The 12,881-nt window shown below is 38.5% G+C and overlaps 1 protein-coding gene across 2 annotated transcripts in view; it reads left to right on the forward strand.

Moving 5' to 3' along the window:
• Positions 1-12,881, forward strand: part of UACA (uveal autoantigen with coiled-coil domains and ankyrin repeats) — a 94,100-nt gene that overhangs the window by 35,858 nt on the left and 45,361 nt on the right. Inside the window, exon 1 of one of the 2 annotated variants that reach the window (XM_042941536.1) lies at positions 11,422-11,595. The exons of the other annotated variant lie outside the window; for it this stretch is intronic. Coding sequence (XP_042797470.1) covers positions 11,557-11,595 — 39 coding nt within the window. The 5' untranslated portion in view covers positions 11,422-11,556. Of the gene's footprint in view, positions 1-11,421; positions 11,596-12,881 lie in introns of those variants that run through there. 2 annotated transcript variants of the gene reach the window in all.

Consider the following 12,881-nt stretch of genomic DNA (forward strand, 5'->3'; position numbering starts at 1 on the left):
ATAGGAGGCATATAGACCTTCCTCAGTTTTTAACCTTCATATTTAAACAATTTCACTCGTGGCTTGTAGGCATTCAAAGAACTAATTTGAATACATTTTTCTATAAAATTTTCTAGGGACAAAGTTTATTCTTCCCGAATAACCAGTTGCTTACTATCTTAAATCTTCCTTCTATAGCCTGGGAGCTCTATTCTTGTATGATAAACATTGTAATATCATAATGTAATGTTTATAGTTACATTTAACTATAAATGTGTTAAAGATCCATTTATATAGTTACTTTGGAATGTAAAGCTTCTTCTAGTGAGGAAAGGTGAAATAAGTGATACTACAAAACAAATAATGCTTATTAAAATTGGAGAGGTGATTTCCTATCTGTATTTTTCATAAACTCTTTTGGGTGCCTAGCCAGTTTTAATAAAGGAACATTTGTTACAGGAACTAGTTATAGGAATTTGTTAAGGAACACCTGTGATAGGGAGGGGTATTTATACAACTGACTACAATAGACTCAAACCAGGTAGTTAGGAAATCTTATCTGCAAAGCAGTGCTTTCGGAGTCTTTCTGACTCCACTTCTTTCATTCTTTTTCTTTTTCTTTTTTTTTTTTCAGATTTCATAACCAATGCCAGTCCTGAAGATGCTAGATTTATTATTTAAATAGTAATAATAATTATTATTATTGTTATCTTTTTTGTCCATGTTATTTTTATGGAGTGAAATTCCATTAAAGAAGGATTTAGCTTGTTATTGTCTTGGTCAGAAAAATAATCGATGGCATATAACTTTCCCTTTCCTCTATTTGTTTCGTTGAGCCATAACTACATACTTTCAGATCGCACAGTGGAAGGGCCGAGAGGTAAAGGGAAGTGGATGGGGCATAATTAAATAAGGGTAAGGCAAAATGAAAAAGGGAAGAGAGTCGGGGGTCAGGGAGAAAGAAACAGGATGTACAGCTCTTGTTTTTCTGGTTTATTTTAGCATTCTTCTTTGCCTTTTCGATTATGTAAGCTCTAATTTGCTGTTATGTAAGAGAGGGGAATAAATAACCTTTTGACTACATGGAATGGGGGAAATATTTCTAATTATCATCAATCCAACGAGCTGTAGAACAGTTCTTAATTGTGCAGCCTAATCTGCAAGGAATGTTTATGCTCCATGAGCCTTGCTTTCTGCCACTCGCTCAGTTTTCAGTTGTGTCGGAGCTTGTCTTGGATTTAGTTATTGGGGAATGTGGGCAATTGTAGAGTCTTATCAGTACCTGTGCTTCGTTTCAGTCAGATATTCAGGGCGTTTTGCCCAAATGTACATGTTGTTTAGTTTTTATTTAGGATTTTAACCCCCTTGGAGAAGGCTTTATTTAGTTGCCTCTGTGTTCTTTTTATTTGAAGAGTCTTATCTTATGAATATGATTTATGAAATCCTATTTTGGGGGGTGCTGTCTTTCTTCTATGGTGGATTTTTTTTTAGTGTAGTTCATTGTAAAGGTTGTTCAGGTTTCTAGGTCTGATGTGGGTGAGGTAGATTGTAATAATCTATTATATTAATATAATTGGCGAATCTTACATTTCAAGGCAAGTTGAGATTCAGCTGGTTATTTTAAAGATAAATTCTTGAAGTGAAAAAAATAGTACGTTAGGATGATTTATTTGATTTATGTTTTTAGACTTGATCCTAAAGTGGCCAAAAGAACCCTATGAAAAAGAATTGCTGTAGTCTTCGAAGAAATCACTTTTGAAAGATGTTTATGACACAGCTGGGGAATCCCACGTTTGACAACTGGTGGTACCTGCCTTCCCCTGTACTCTCATCTCATTCTGTGATCCTTCTTACTCATCATATGTCAACTATACTTCTTTCAAACATGCTAAGCTCCTTTCAGTAGTTGTCCCCTCCATCTGAAACAGAAATTCTCACAGGCTGGCTGTTCCTTTTCATCCAGATCCCATCATCAGTATCACCTTCCCAGAACTTTGAGGTTACCCAGTCTGTCTCCTGGAATCTATCCCCAGCATTCCATCAACATCTCCTTTCCCATTCTTACCTGACACTTTCTTGTTTTCCTTCATTGTTTATCTTATCCCATTAGAACATTAAATTCCATTAGAAGCACTCTGATAGTTTATGGCCTTGATGGTGGTGATGGTTTAATGGGTGTATGCTTTCCTCAAACTCATTGAGTTTATGCATTAAATATATACAGCTTTTTATATGTCAGTCATACTTCAATAAAGTGGTTTTTTTTAAAAAAGAGAGACTTCAAGTGGTTTATTCACTGCTGTGTCCCCGGTGCCATGCATGACCTGTGGTTGGTGCTTTGTAAAAGTAAGGTATCCAAATGTGGAAACTTTCATCCTTTTTTACTATAAAGGATATCTAAGCTTACATTTAAATTTTAAAAGCACACTTACATATTTTTACATCAAAGATTTATTTTCAGATGATTAGAGAAATGGAAATAGCTTAATTAGTGGAAAGCTCCGGACAAGAAGTCTTAATAATAGGATTCTCTGATCATTCTGCAACTAATTATAGTGGACAAAATTCCGTAATCTCCTAGTGACTCAATATCTGCATATATAACATGAGAAACAGTGTTAATGTTTCATGTGATGAAGCTGAGTAGGTTGTAGGGGTAACACCGATCAGGGATTTGTCGATTCCATTAAGGAATTTTCTCTTTATCCTGCGAGAATAGAAAGGTACCGAAGGATTTTAAGTGGGCGGGGCAGGGTATACGCAAGGGAGCGATAGTGGTGGTGGTATGACGAGGTTTACATTTTGGGAAAACCACTCTGGCTACAGTGTGGAGAACACAGGGAAGGGTTGGAATGAATATGGCCGGACTGTTCGTTGCTCAATGCGGTCATCCTGGTGAGGAATGCTGCTAACTTAAAGTAGGGTAACATTGACGGACACGGAGATGAGCAGTGGGATTTGAGCAATAATGGGGGGAGAGAAATCCACCAGGACTTGGTGATGGAGGACCAAAGAGAGGAAGGTGTCAAGACTGATTTCTAGGTTTCTCTTTTGTACAGCTAGATAGATCAACTAGACACATCATTTGCTGTGTACGTATAACTTGGAATGGGGTCAGGTCTCAGGAGGAAGAACGTGTTTTTAGTTTGGGACATGGAGGTGCTTTTAAGAAACTGAAGAAGAGCTTTAGGAAGATATTTAAATACGTGGGCCTGGAGCTTAGGGAAACTTGGGTCACAGGTGCGTATGTAAGTCATGGTGGATGGATTCCAATTGACAATCATGACTATGAAGTACCATACTTTGTAAACTATGAGGCTCCAAGTTGTGTTGGTATTTTCCTAATTTGCGGTGCTGTTTTGTTTAATTTTTATTTTTTTTAATAAACATGTTTTCTTATTTTTGAGAGGGAGAGAGGATGAGCATGAGCAGGGGAGGGGCAGAGAGAGAGAGAGACAGAGAGAGAGAGAGAGAGAGAGAGAGAGAGAGAATCCCAGCAGGTCTTGCCCTGTTGGTGCGGAGCCTGACAGGGGGCCCGAACCCACAAACTGCGAGATCATGACCTGAGCGGAAGCCAAAAGTTGGCCGCTTAGCTCACTGAGCCACCCAGGTGCCCCTGTGGTGCTGTTTTCATCCTAGTGACTTTCTACTCATCCTTCAGTAGATGGTTTCGTTATTATTTTCTATAAAACCTTTCTGATTTTTCTCTTTTGAACTACCGCTGTACCTCACACACAACTATTATGGTATTAGCACAGTGTATTATGATTACATGCATGTTTACATACAAATCTGTCTTTTTATAGTGTGAGATCAAGAAGAAAGCGACTACTGGATTTTACTCTCTGAATTGCCTGAGACCAGGCTTCCTGTCTGTTTTTCTCCCCATGGTCTACCTGACACCCAGCGTGTAGCATGATACATAAATGATCATACATATTTGAGAGTTGAGGGAAGTATTTGTATCCGTTTATACATAGATGCTCAGTAAGTTTTTATTGAACAACTACATTATCCAGTCGTCTGGCAGTTTTTCAGTACTTGTTTTATAAACCTTGCATAAAAAAACAAAATTCTCTTGCTGCTTCTCTTTATCCATGTTAAGCATTTTTTTTTATTTTGGGGTTCATGGACTCCATATTTGTAGGGAGATCGGTGAAGTCTCTGAAAACAAATGTAAATTTTTCTGAATATGTGCTGGTATATAATTTTTAAAGCAGGATCCATTGCTTTCACCAGATTCTTAAAGGGGTCCATGGCACCAAAATTATTAAGATCTGTTAGATATTTTTATTAAATAGTTAAATATTTTAGCTCCTTTGTTTTAAGCAGTTTCCCATGAACGTTTTGCTGTCATGCTGTATATTTCTCTTTAGAATAATAAACAAAAAATTGCCTGTAGGTTAAAACTTGTCATCAGTCATTTTAGCTGTATTCTGTTGAGTCTACCTCTTAAATGTAAGTATTTTATGTGGGTTTGCATATATTTTAAAGTCTCCTTATTTATTTGCATCTATATATTTCTTCTCAGGAGACCTTCTATCCTAAATATTGAGTAAATGAGGCAACCGTTGGACTCATGTAGGTTTAAAAACAATCTTGATTTGGGGTGTCTGGGTGGCTCAGTCGGTTAAGCGTCTGACTTGGGCTTAAGTCACGATCACACGATTGGTGGGTTCGAGCCCCGTGTTGGGCTCTGTGCTGACAGCTCAGAGCCTGGAGCCTGCTTCAGATTCTGTGCCTCCCTCTCTCTCTGCCCCTCCTCTGCTCGCACTCTGTCTCTCTCTGTCTCTCAAAAATAAATAAATGTTAAAAATTAAAAAAAAAAAAAAAAGAAATCTTGATTAGATCTTTTAACAGAAAAGAGATTAGAGGTTTGTATACAACATTTTTGATAATGGTCTTTCTTCATGGTAGAATTATACCTTTTATTTTAACATACAAACTGAAATGTATTATAACTTTGCTACACTGCATATGCATTACTTTCATAAAATTTTTAAACATCTCATAATTTCCAAAAAAGATATGAATTTGCAATTGATGTTAATATGAGGGAGTCACTGTCAAAAAACTTTCAAGTGACTTCCTTTATGCTGATTTAGAGTTTAACATTATCATCCTGTTAGGTCTAGAAAGCGAAATAACTACTTGTGTTAGAGTGATCTATTTGTTCTCTAGAAACAGTTGTATTTTAACATTTACCATACAAAGTTGGGCTTGCTGCATTCTGAGTTTGATGAATATCTTTATTTCAAATGAATGCAGTCCCTGACTTTAGAAGGATGTTTGTTATGATATACAATAAACATTAGTGCTCCTTAAGAAACTTAACGGTTTCTTTTGAGAATGCTTTTGTTTGAGCATTGGGACACCTGGGTGGCTCAGTCTGTTAAGCGTCTGACTTTGGCTCAGGTCATGATCTCATGGTTTGTGAGTTTGAGCCCCCCATTGGGTTCTGTGTTGCAGCTCAGAGCCTGGAGCCTCCTTCGGATACTGTGTCCCCCTCTGTCTTTGCCCCTCCCCCACTCATGCTGTCTCTGTCTCTCATAAATAAATAAAATTTAGAAAATTAAAAAATGTTTTAGAATGCTTTTGTTTGATATCACAGGGCTTATCTTGATAGCATATGACTATGGACTCACCAAAATATGTTGAAATGTTAACAGCTTGATTTTAATCCGGGGAGGATTGAGTAGAAAGGATATGCTTCGTTTCCTGCCATATTAGTGAGCCCGTGAAGGGCCTTGGTGATAAGCATGTAAAATAGTTTACAATTTATACGCCAACCAGACTTCTTGGACCAAGTATCAAAAGTGTGCGAAATACACAGAAGCTGAGAGAATAGTTTAGTATGGTGAATGCTCATGAACCTATAACTTGGCTTGAACAATTATTAGCCTATAGTTAATCTTGTCTCATCCGTATCCTCACCGTCTTGTTTTTTTTTTTAAATTATTAATCACAATGAAACTGTGAGAGGTTGCATTTCTTTCATTTATTGTATTTTTAATTGTGGTAAAAAACACATACAATTTACTGTCTTAACCGCTTTTAAGTGTATAGTTCACTCGTTAAGTAGAGTCGCGTTGTGGTGCGGCTGATCACCAGCATGTTTTCATCTTGCACATCTGAAAAGCTATACCCATTAAACAAGAACTCCCCACTTCCCTCTTCCTTCAGCCCCTGGTAGCCACCATTTTACTCTCTGTTTCTGTGATCCGACTGTTCCAGATACCTCGTGTACGTGGAAGCGTACGGCGTTTGTCTTTTGGGGACTGGTCTACGTCACGGAGCAGAATGTCCTCCAGATTCGTCCATGTTGTAGCATGTGACAGAATTTCCTTCTGTTTTATGGTTGAATAATATTCCGTTGCACGTATACACCACATTTTGTTCATCCATCCATCCATGGACATTTGTGTTACTTGCACATCTTGGCTATTGTGAATACTTGCTGTGAACAGGGTGTACAGATACCTCTTTGAGACCCTGCTTTCAATTCTTTCTCATAGATACCCTGAGTAGGGACTGTTGAATCATATAGTGGCTCTGTTTTTAATGTTTTGAGGAAACGCTATCCTGTTTTCCATGGCGGCTATACCATTTTTCATTCCCACCAACAGCACATAAAGGTTCCATTTTCTCCACATCCTTGCTAACACTTACTCTTTCCTGGTTTTTTTGATAGTAGTCATTCTAATGAATATGAAGTGATACCTTATGATGATTTTGATTTGCATTTCTCTAATGATTAATCGTGTTGAGCATCATTTTAATGTGCTTGTTGGTCATGTGTGTATTATCCTTAGAGAAAGGTCTGTTCAAGTCATTTGCCCATTTTTAGTTGGGTTATTTGTTTGTTACTGAGTTGTAGGAGTTCTTCATATATTGTGCATATTAGCCCTGTATCTAATATGTAAATATAAAAATCTAATATGTAATTGGCAAAAATCTTCTCCCATTCCATAGGTTGCCCCTGCACTCTATTGATTGCGTCCTTTGATGTACAGAAGTTTTTAAGTTTAATGTAATCGCATTTGTCTGTTTTTGCTTTTGTTGCCTGTGCTGTTGGTTTCATATCTAAGAAATCATTGTCAAATCCAGTGTCCTGAATCTCCCTCCCTATAGTTTCTTTTTTTCTTTTCTTTTTTTTTTTTAAGTTTATCTGTTTTGAGAGAGAGAGAGAGTACACGTGTGCGTGTGTGTGTGTGGGGGGGGGGGGGGGGTGGGTGGGACAGAGAGAGAGGGAGAAAGAATCCCAAGGAGGCTCTGTGCTGTCAGTGTGGAGCCTAACATGGGGCTTGATATCACAACCTTGAGATCACGACCTGAGCTGAAATCAAGAGTCAGACACTCAACCGACTGAGCCACTCAGGTGCCCTCTTATAATTTCTTTTAAGAGCTTTGTAGTCAGGGGTCACCTGGGTGGCTCAGTCAGTTGAGCATCCAACTTCGACTCAGGTTATGATCTTGCTGTTCATGGGTTTGAGCCCCATGTCAGGCTCTGTGCTGACAGCTTAGAGCCTGAAGCCAGCTTCAGATTCTGTGTCTCCCTCTCTCTCTCTGCCCCTCCCCTGCTTGTGCTCTGTCTCTCTCTCAAAAATAAATAAATAAATAAATAAATAAATAATAAATTTTGTTTTCAAAAAAAGAGCTTTTTTTTTTTAAATGTTTATTTTTGAGACAGAGCATGAGTGGGGGAGGGGCAGAAAGAGAGGGAGACACAGAATCCAAAGCAGGCTCCAGGCTCTGAGCTGTCAGCTCAGAGCCTGACGTGGGGCTGGAACTCACAAGCGGTAAGATCATGACTTGAGCTGAAGATGGATGCTTAACCGCTTAACTGACTGAGCCACCCAGGTGGCCCTAAAAAAAAGAGCTTTGTGGTCAGATCTTAAATTTAAGGTCTTAGTCATTTAAAATTCATTTTTGTATATGGTGTGATACAAGGATCCAACTTCAGTCTTTTGCGTGTGTATATCCAGTTTCCCTAGCACCATTTGTTGAAGAGACTCTCCTTTCCCCTTTGAGTAGCCTTAGAACCCTTGTTGAAAACCATTTGACCACATATGTGAGGTCCATTTCAGTAGTTTGCGGTCTTATTTCATTGGTCTGTATATCTGTCTTTATGCCAGTGCCACGCTGTTTTGATTACCGTAGTTTTATAAAATGTTTTCAAATCATTAAGTGTGAGACCTCCAACTTTGGTTTTCTTTTTCAAGATTATTTGGCTGTTTGATCTTTTTTGAGGTTGTTTGGCTGTTTGGGTGCCTCTGAGATCCAATATGAATTTTAGGATGGAGTTTTCTATTTCTGCCAAGAAAAAAAAAATGCCATTGGAATTTTGATAGGGATTGTTTGAATCTGTAGATCACTCTGGGAAGTATTGCTATCTTAACAGTATTAAGTCTTCCAAGCCACAAACACTGCCTTTTCCATTTATATGGGTTTCTCCTCTAGTTTCTTTCAGCAATGTTTTATAGTTTTCAGGGTACAGGTTTTACACCTCCTTGATTAGGTTTATTCTTAATTATTGTATTCTTTTGGATGCTATTGTAAGTGGAAATATTTTCTTTCTTTTTTAATTTTTTTAATGTTTATTTTTGAGAGAGAATGCACACGTGTGCAAAGTGGGAGAGGGGCAGAGAGAGAGGAGGACAGAAAATCCAAAGCAGGCTCTGGGCTGTCAGCAGCACAGAGCCTGATATGGGGCTCAAACTCACTGACCGAGAGATCATGACCTGAGCTGAAGTTGGACACTTAACCGACTGAGCCAGCCAGGCGCCCCAGCTGTGTGCTTTTCATATATGACCCTTCTTAGGTAGTTTCCTTCTGTTTCCAGTTTGTTGAAGTTTTTATCATGAAAGATGTTTGAATCTTGCCTAATGTTTTTTCTGTATCTCATGTGATACACATGAGATGCTCATGTGATTTTCATCCTTAATTCTGTTGATGTGGAATATTACACTGATCAGTTTTCATGTGTTGAACCATCCTTGCATTTCAGCAATAGACACCATATGGTCATGATCCTTATAATGTGCTGTTGAATTCAGTGCGCCCCCGGATTATTTTGATTCTTTTTAAAGCAAAAACAGACGTAGGCAGTAAGCTAACAAATAAACATATGATATAATGGCAGATACTGATGGGTATTTATTATGAAGAAAAGTAAAACAGGGCAGGTCAAGAATGGTAGGAGTAAGGGTGCATGGCTGGCTCCATCGGTAGAGCATGTGGCTCTTGATCTCAAGGTCGTGAGTTCAAGCGCCATGTTGGGTGTAGAACTTACTTTGAAAAAAAGTAGTGGCAGGAGTAGAGTGAAGCTGGGGTTGTTTAGACTGGAGATTTGAAAAGCCCTCTGAGGAAGTGTCATTGGAGAAAGTGAGGGAAGAACCTGCAGGCATGGGGGACAAGCAATGGTGGGACTTAGAGTTTCTGAGAAATAGCTGGGAAAGAGGGTGTGAGAGTGGGAACAGGAGGTTGTGACAGAGGGTGGAGAGGCTCAGGATGTCCACAGTGGAGGAGAGCACATAAATCCCATCTCCTGAGCCTTAGTGTGAACAGCTCCTTATATGGCTTTTATTACTCATTACAGATTTCCTCCTTTTTATTTCCTTTCCCTTGGCTGTCTATTTCTAGAAAGAATGTGCTTGCTTTGTTAACCAAAGAACAGGGCCTGAATTTTATCCCAGATTTCCTCTGAAGAAGGGTGAAATAGAGTGGGTGGAGTCTCAGGGTCGAGCCAAGAATCCATTGTGATGTCTGATGCGATTTGGGGAAAAAAATAATTGTTTCAAAAATAATATATTATGGAGTATGACCTTATGTATTTTATAATTAGAATATGCGCCTAATATTTTAAATTTAGTAGGAAATGGATTGCTTAAGTTCAGAACAATTTTTTTTAATGTTTTTAAATTTATTTTTGAGAGAGAGAGAGCACAAGCAGGGGAAGGGCAGAGAGAGAGAGAGAGAGAGAGAGAGAGAGGTAGACATAGAATCTGAAGGAGGCTCCAGGCTCTGAGCTGTCAGCACAGCCTGACGTGGGGCTCGAACCCACGAACTGCGAGATCATGACCTGTGCCAAAGTCGGATGCTCAACCGACTGAGTCACCCAGGCACCCCAAAGTTCGTAACAGTTTTTAACTGGCAGCATGATCTATAGTATAGCACTTACCTCCTTCTTATAAACACTTGTGTTGGAATGTTTTACATTCCCATGAAACAGTTTTCCCAAATTGGTCTTTTTGGAGGAAGCGTAAACTGTCACGCTCTTGTGGTAATACACGGTAAACAACACCCTGGAACTTGTGGATGTTTGTTATTTTCCTTGATAAAGTAAGGAACATTGGTACAAGTATGTTAAACGTCATAAAGAATGTAGAGGAGTAGTCTGCTTTGTCTCCAAATAGACTTTTATTTACCGTCTAGCCCAGTGTTCAATATCTATTTGCCTCGTTAGGTTTTTAATCTATTTTTTAAAAATTCCTGAATCCAGACAATTTGACTTTCCACTGGTAAAATATTTACTTGTTGTATCAGGCAGGGTGCTAAACTTAGACATGAAGAGTACGGAGTTAAATTTAAAATTTGTCGAAAGTATTCATCATGATGCAGTCTATTTAATGTCTTGGCAACGCCTCTAGCTCTTCTCATTTAACATGTTAGGAGACAGACTGGCAGCAGTTGTAAATTGAAACCTGGTTGTATGCAGAGTAAGCCCGACAGGGGTATGAAGGAAAATGGAGAAAATTTGAAAGCGTCACTCTGTATGTGTTTGTGTATTAAATTAAAGTGTGACACATTTGCTTAAAATAGAATTTTATATCTTGTTTATCAAGGCTGTTATAACTTCACGGTAGATCCGAAGACTGAAACTGGTTTCAAATGTTGTCTTGTGGAATAACCAAATTCGTCTCTTAACAGTGTTGTCGTGATGTCACGCGATGTATAATAAGCACGTTTTACAATGTGTTTGAGTCATTTGTCCCCAGTAGACCTGAAATTTATTACTCAGAGGAGAAGCATGCATTTACAGTATATTCTTAGCTGCTCTTTTCTATCACTCAGCTGTCAAGGCCTATGGAATCTAAAATAGAACCTGACCAATGGGAGACCGTCTACCCCTTGTTTACAGGAGGATTCGGAGGTGGACAGTTTTATCATGCACTGCAGCGTCTGGGTTGCAGTGTTGAGGCAGGATGTAGAGTGCTGTGCAGGTTTTCCAGCAGAGTCCCTGAAAGGGACAGCTTTGAAAGACAGCGTCTAAACAATAAGAAACAGGAGGAGTTACGGTACCTGACTCCGGCCGCTCGCAATCAAGTGCTGTTCAGCAAGGAAGATAATTTTCAAGCGGTATGAAGGCGGAGAAGGATCCCGAAGACGAAGAAAATATCGTTAGAGATCCAAGCTAAGTGTAGCACAGCATGAAGATTGTAGAGCAGGAAGATTTGTAAAGCGAGGGACGGATTCACTGGTTAGGAGTTTGTCTGAGGGCGTGCTTTGTGAGCTGCAGAGATTTGTAACCCAAGGCGAAGCCGTTTGCTGCTAGCGACAAGAAACTAAATCCTGTCTATGATGAACTGTTGGTTTTCTTGTGCTCCTAAGAACAGAGTAGGTATCCCTGTAGCGCAGTGTAACAAAAGATTCTTGGTTAGGCTTTCCAAACGGTATTCTTTTAAAGTGGACTACTGTTTTATTAATTTTGGTCTCCTTGTTTACTATCTTTCTGTTTGATTAGTAGGCTGGGGTTAATGATAGAAAACAAAAGTTCTTGTTTCTTTTTCTGGATTTAAGAAGCTCATAATAGAATCTTCGTAATTGAGCAGTGTTTCTGTTAACTGACCGTGGACCAAATGGAAACGGCACTTCGTGAAGTGGAACTGAAAAATCACATGAGAATATGAGACTTTGGTCATGTTTAACTATCTCCTAAAAAGCCTTACTTTAGGGTTTTACAATTTTTTCCAGTGTTTTCAATAACTCTTTTCCCCAGCAGCAAGTTTAATTGGAAATAAAACAGATTGTTTTAGCTACAAGGATAAACTAATCAATTTAGAGCCAGTATTTGTGTGTTAAACGTGACTTAATCCCTTAGGCATTTGAAAACACAAAGTCTCTTAAGCCTGCATCTACTACCACTCCCCAGTTTCGAGTCTGTAAACTGTTTTGTTTTAAAGCTAAAGAAGGGGGTGCCTAAAATGTAGTTAGACCTTGAGCCAATAAACAGGGCGAGTCTCAGAGTTGACAATTTGTGCTTTTGAAGTTAGGCGGAAGTGGGCTCATCTCCAAATTTAACTGATTTAGAGGCAGCAATTCTGAAGTCTCTGTAGGTTCTTGAACCGGATTCCATTGAAACATTTCACTTCAGGAGTGGGTTAAAAATGTAATGTATTTATCTTTTTCTCCTATTCCAATTTCATATGCAGTTTCACTTTCTTTAAGTATGTAAGGAAGACATTGCTTATTTAGCTAGAAGACTGGTGATTTTGTGTGGCCGTTTGAAGGAGATAGGTGATATTAAGTAATCATAATGATGAAACATTTAGAGGATATGCTTCAAATAAGAGATTCATTTTTTCTCCCTCAGGGATTTGTTATGGTATTTGTGGACACAGGAATTGTTTGTAAGTTTAAGTGAAAAATAGGTACATCTTTCTTTGTTCTGGAAATAATACTGGGCTTAGTACAGAATTTAGCAGTAGGTTTACTGTATAATATTTTAAAAGGCTAAAACCTTACTTGTTTAAATAATGTATGTTTTAGTTCTGGGTTCTACATTTCTGCCTACTAAGAAAAAAATCCAAGTTATTGGCCTTGGAATGTCTTGAATATATTTTCTCCAAAGCTGAAAATAACCTTGATACAATGAAGGTGTATATCATGTGCTACATACTCCT

Source organism: Panthera leo, chromosome B3 (assembly GCF_018350215.1).
Source record: "Panthera leo isolate Ple1 chromosome B3, P.leo_Ple1_pat1.1, whole genome shotgun sequence".
NCBI classification, from domain to species: Eukaryota; Metazoa; Chordata; class Mammalia; order Carnivora; family Felidae; genus Panthera; species Panthera leo.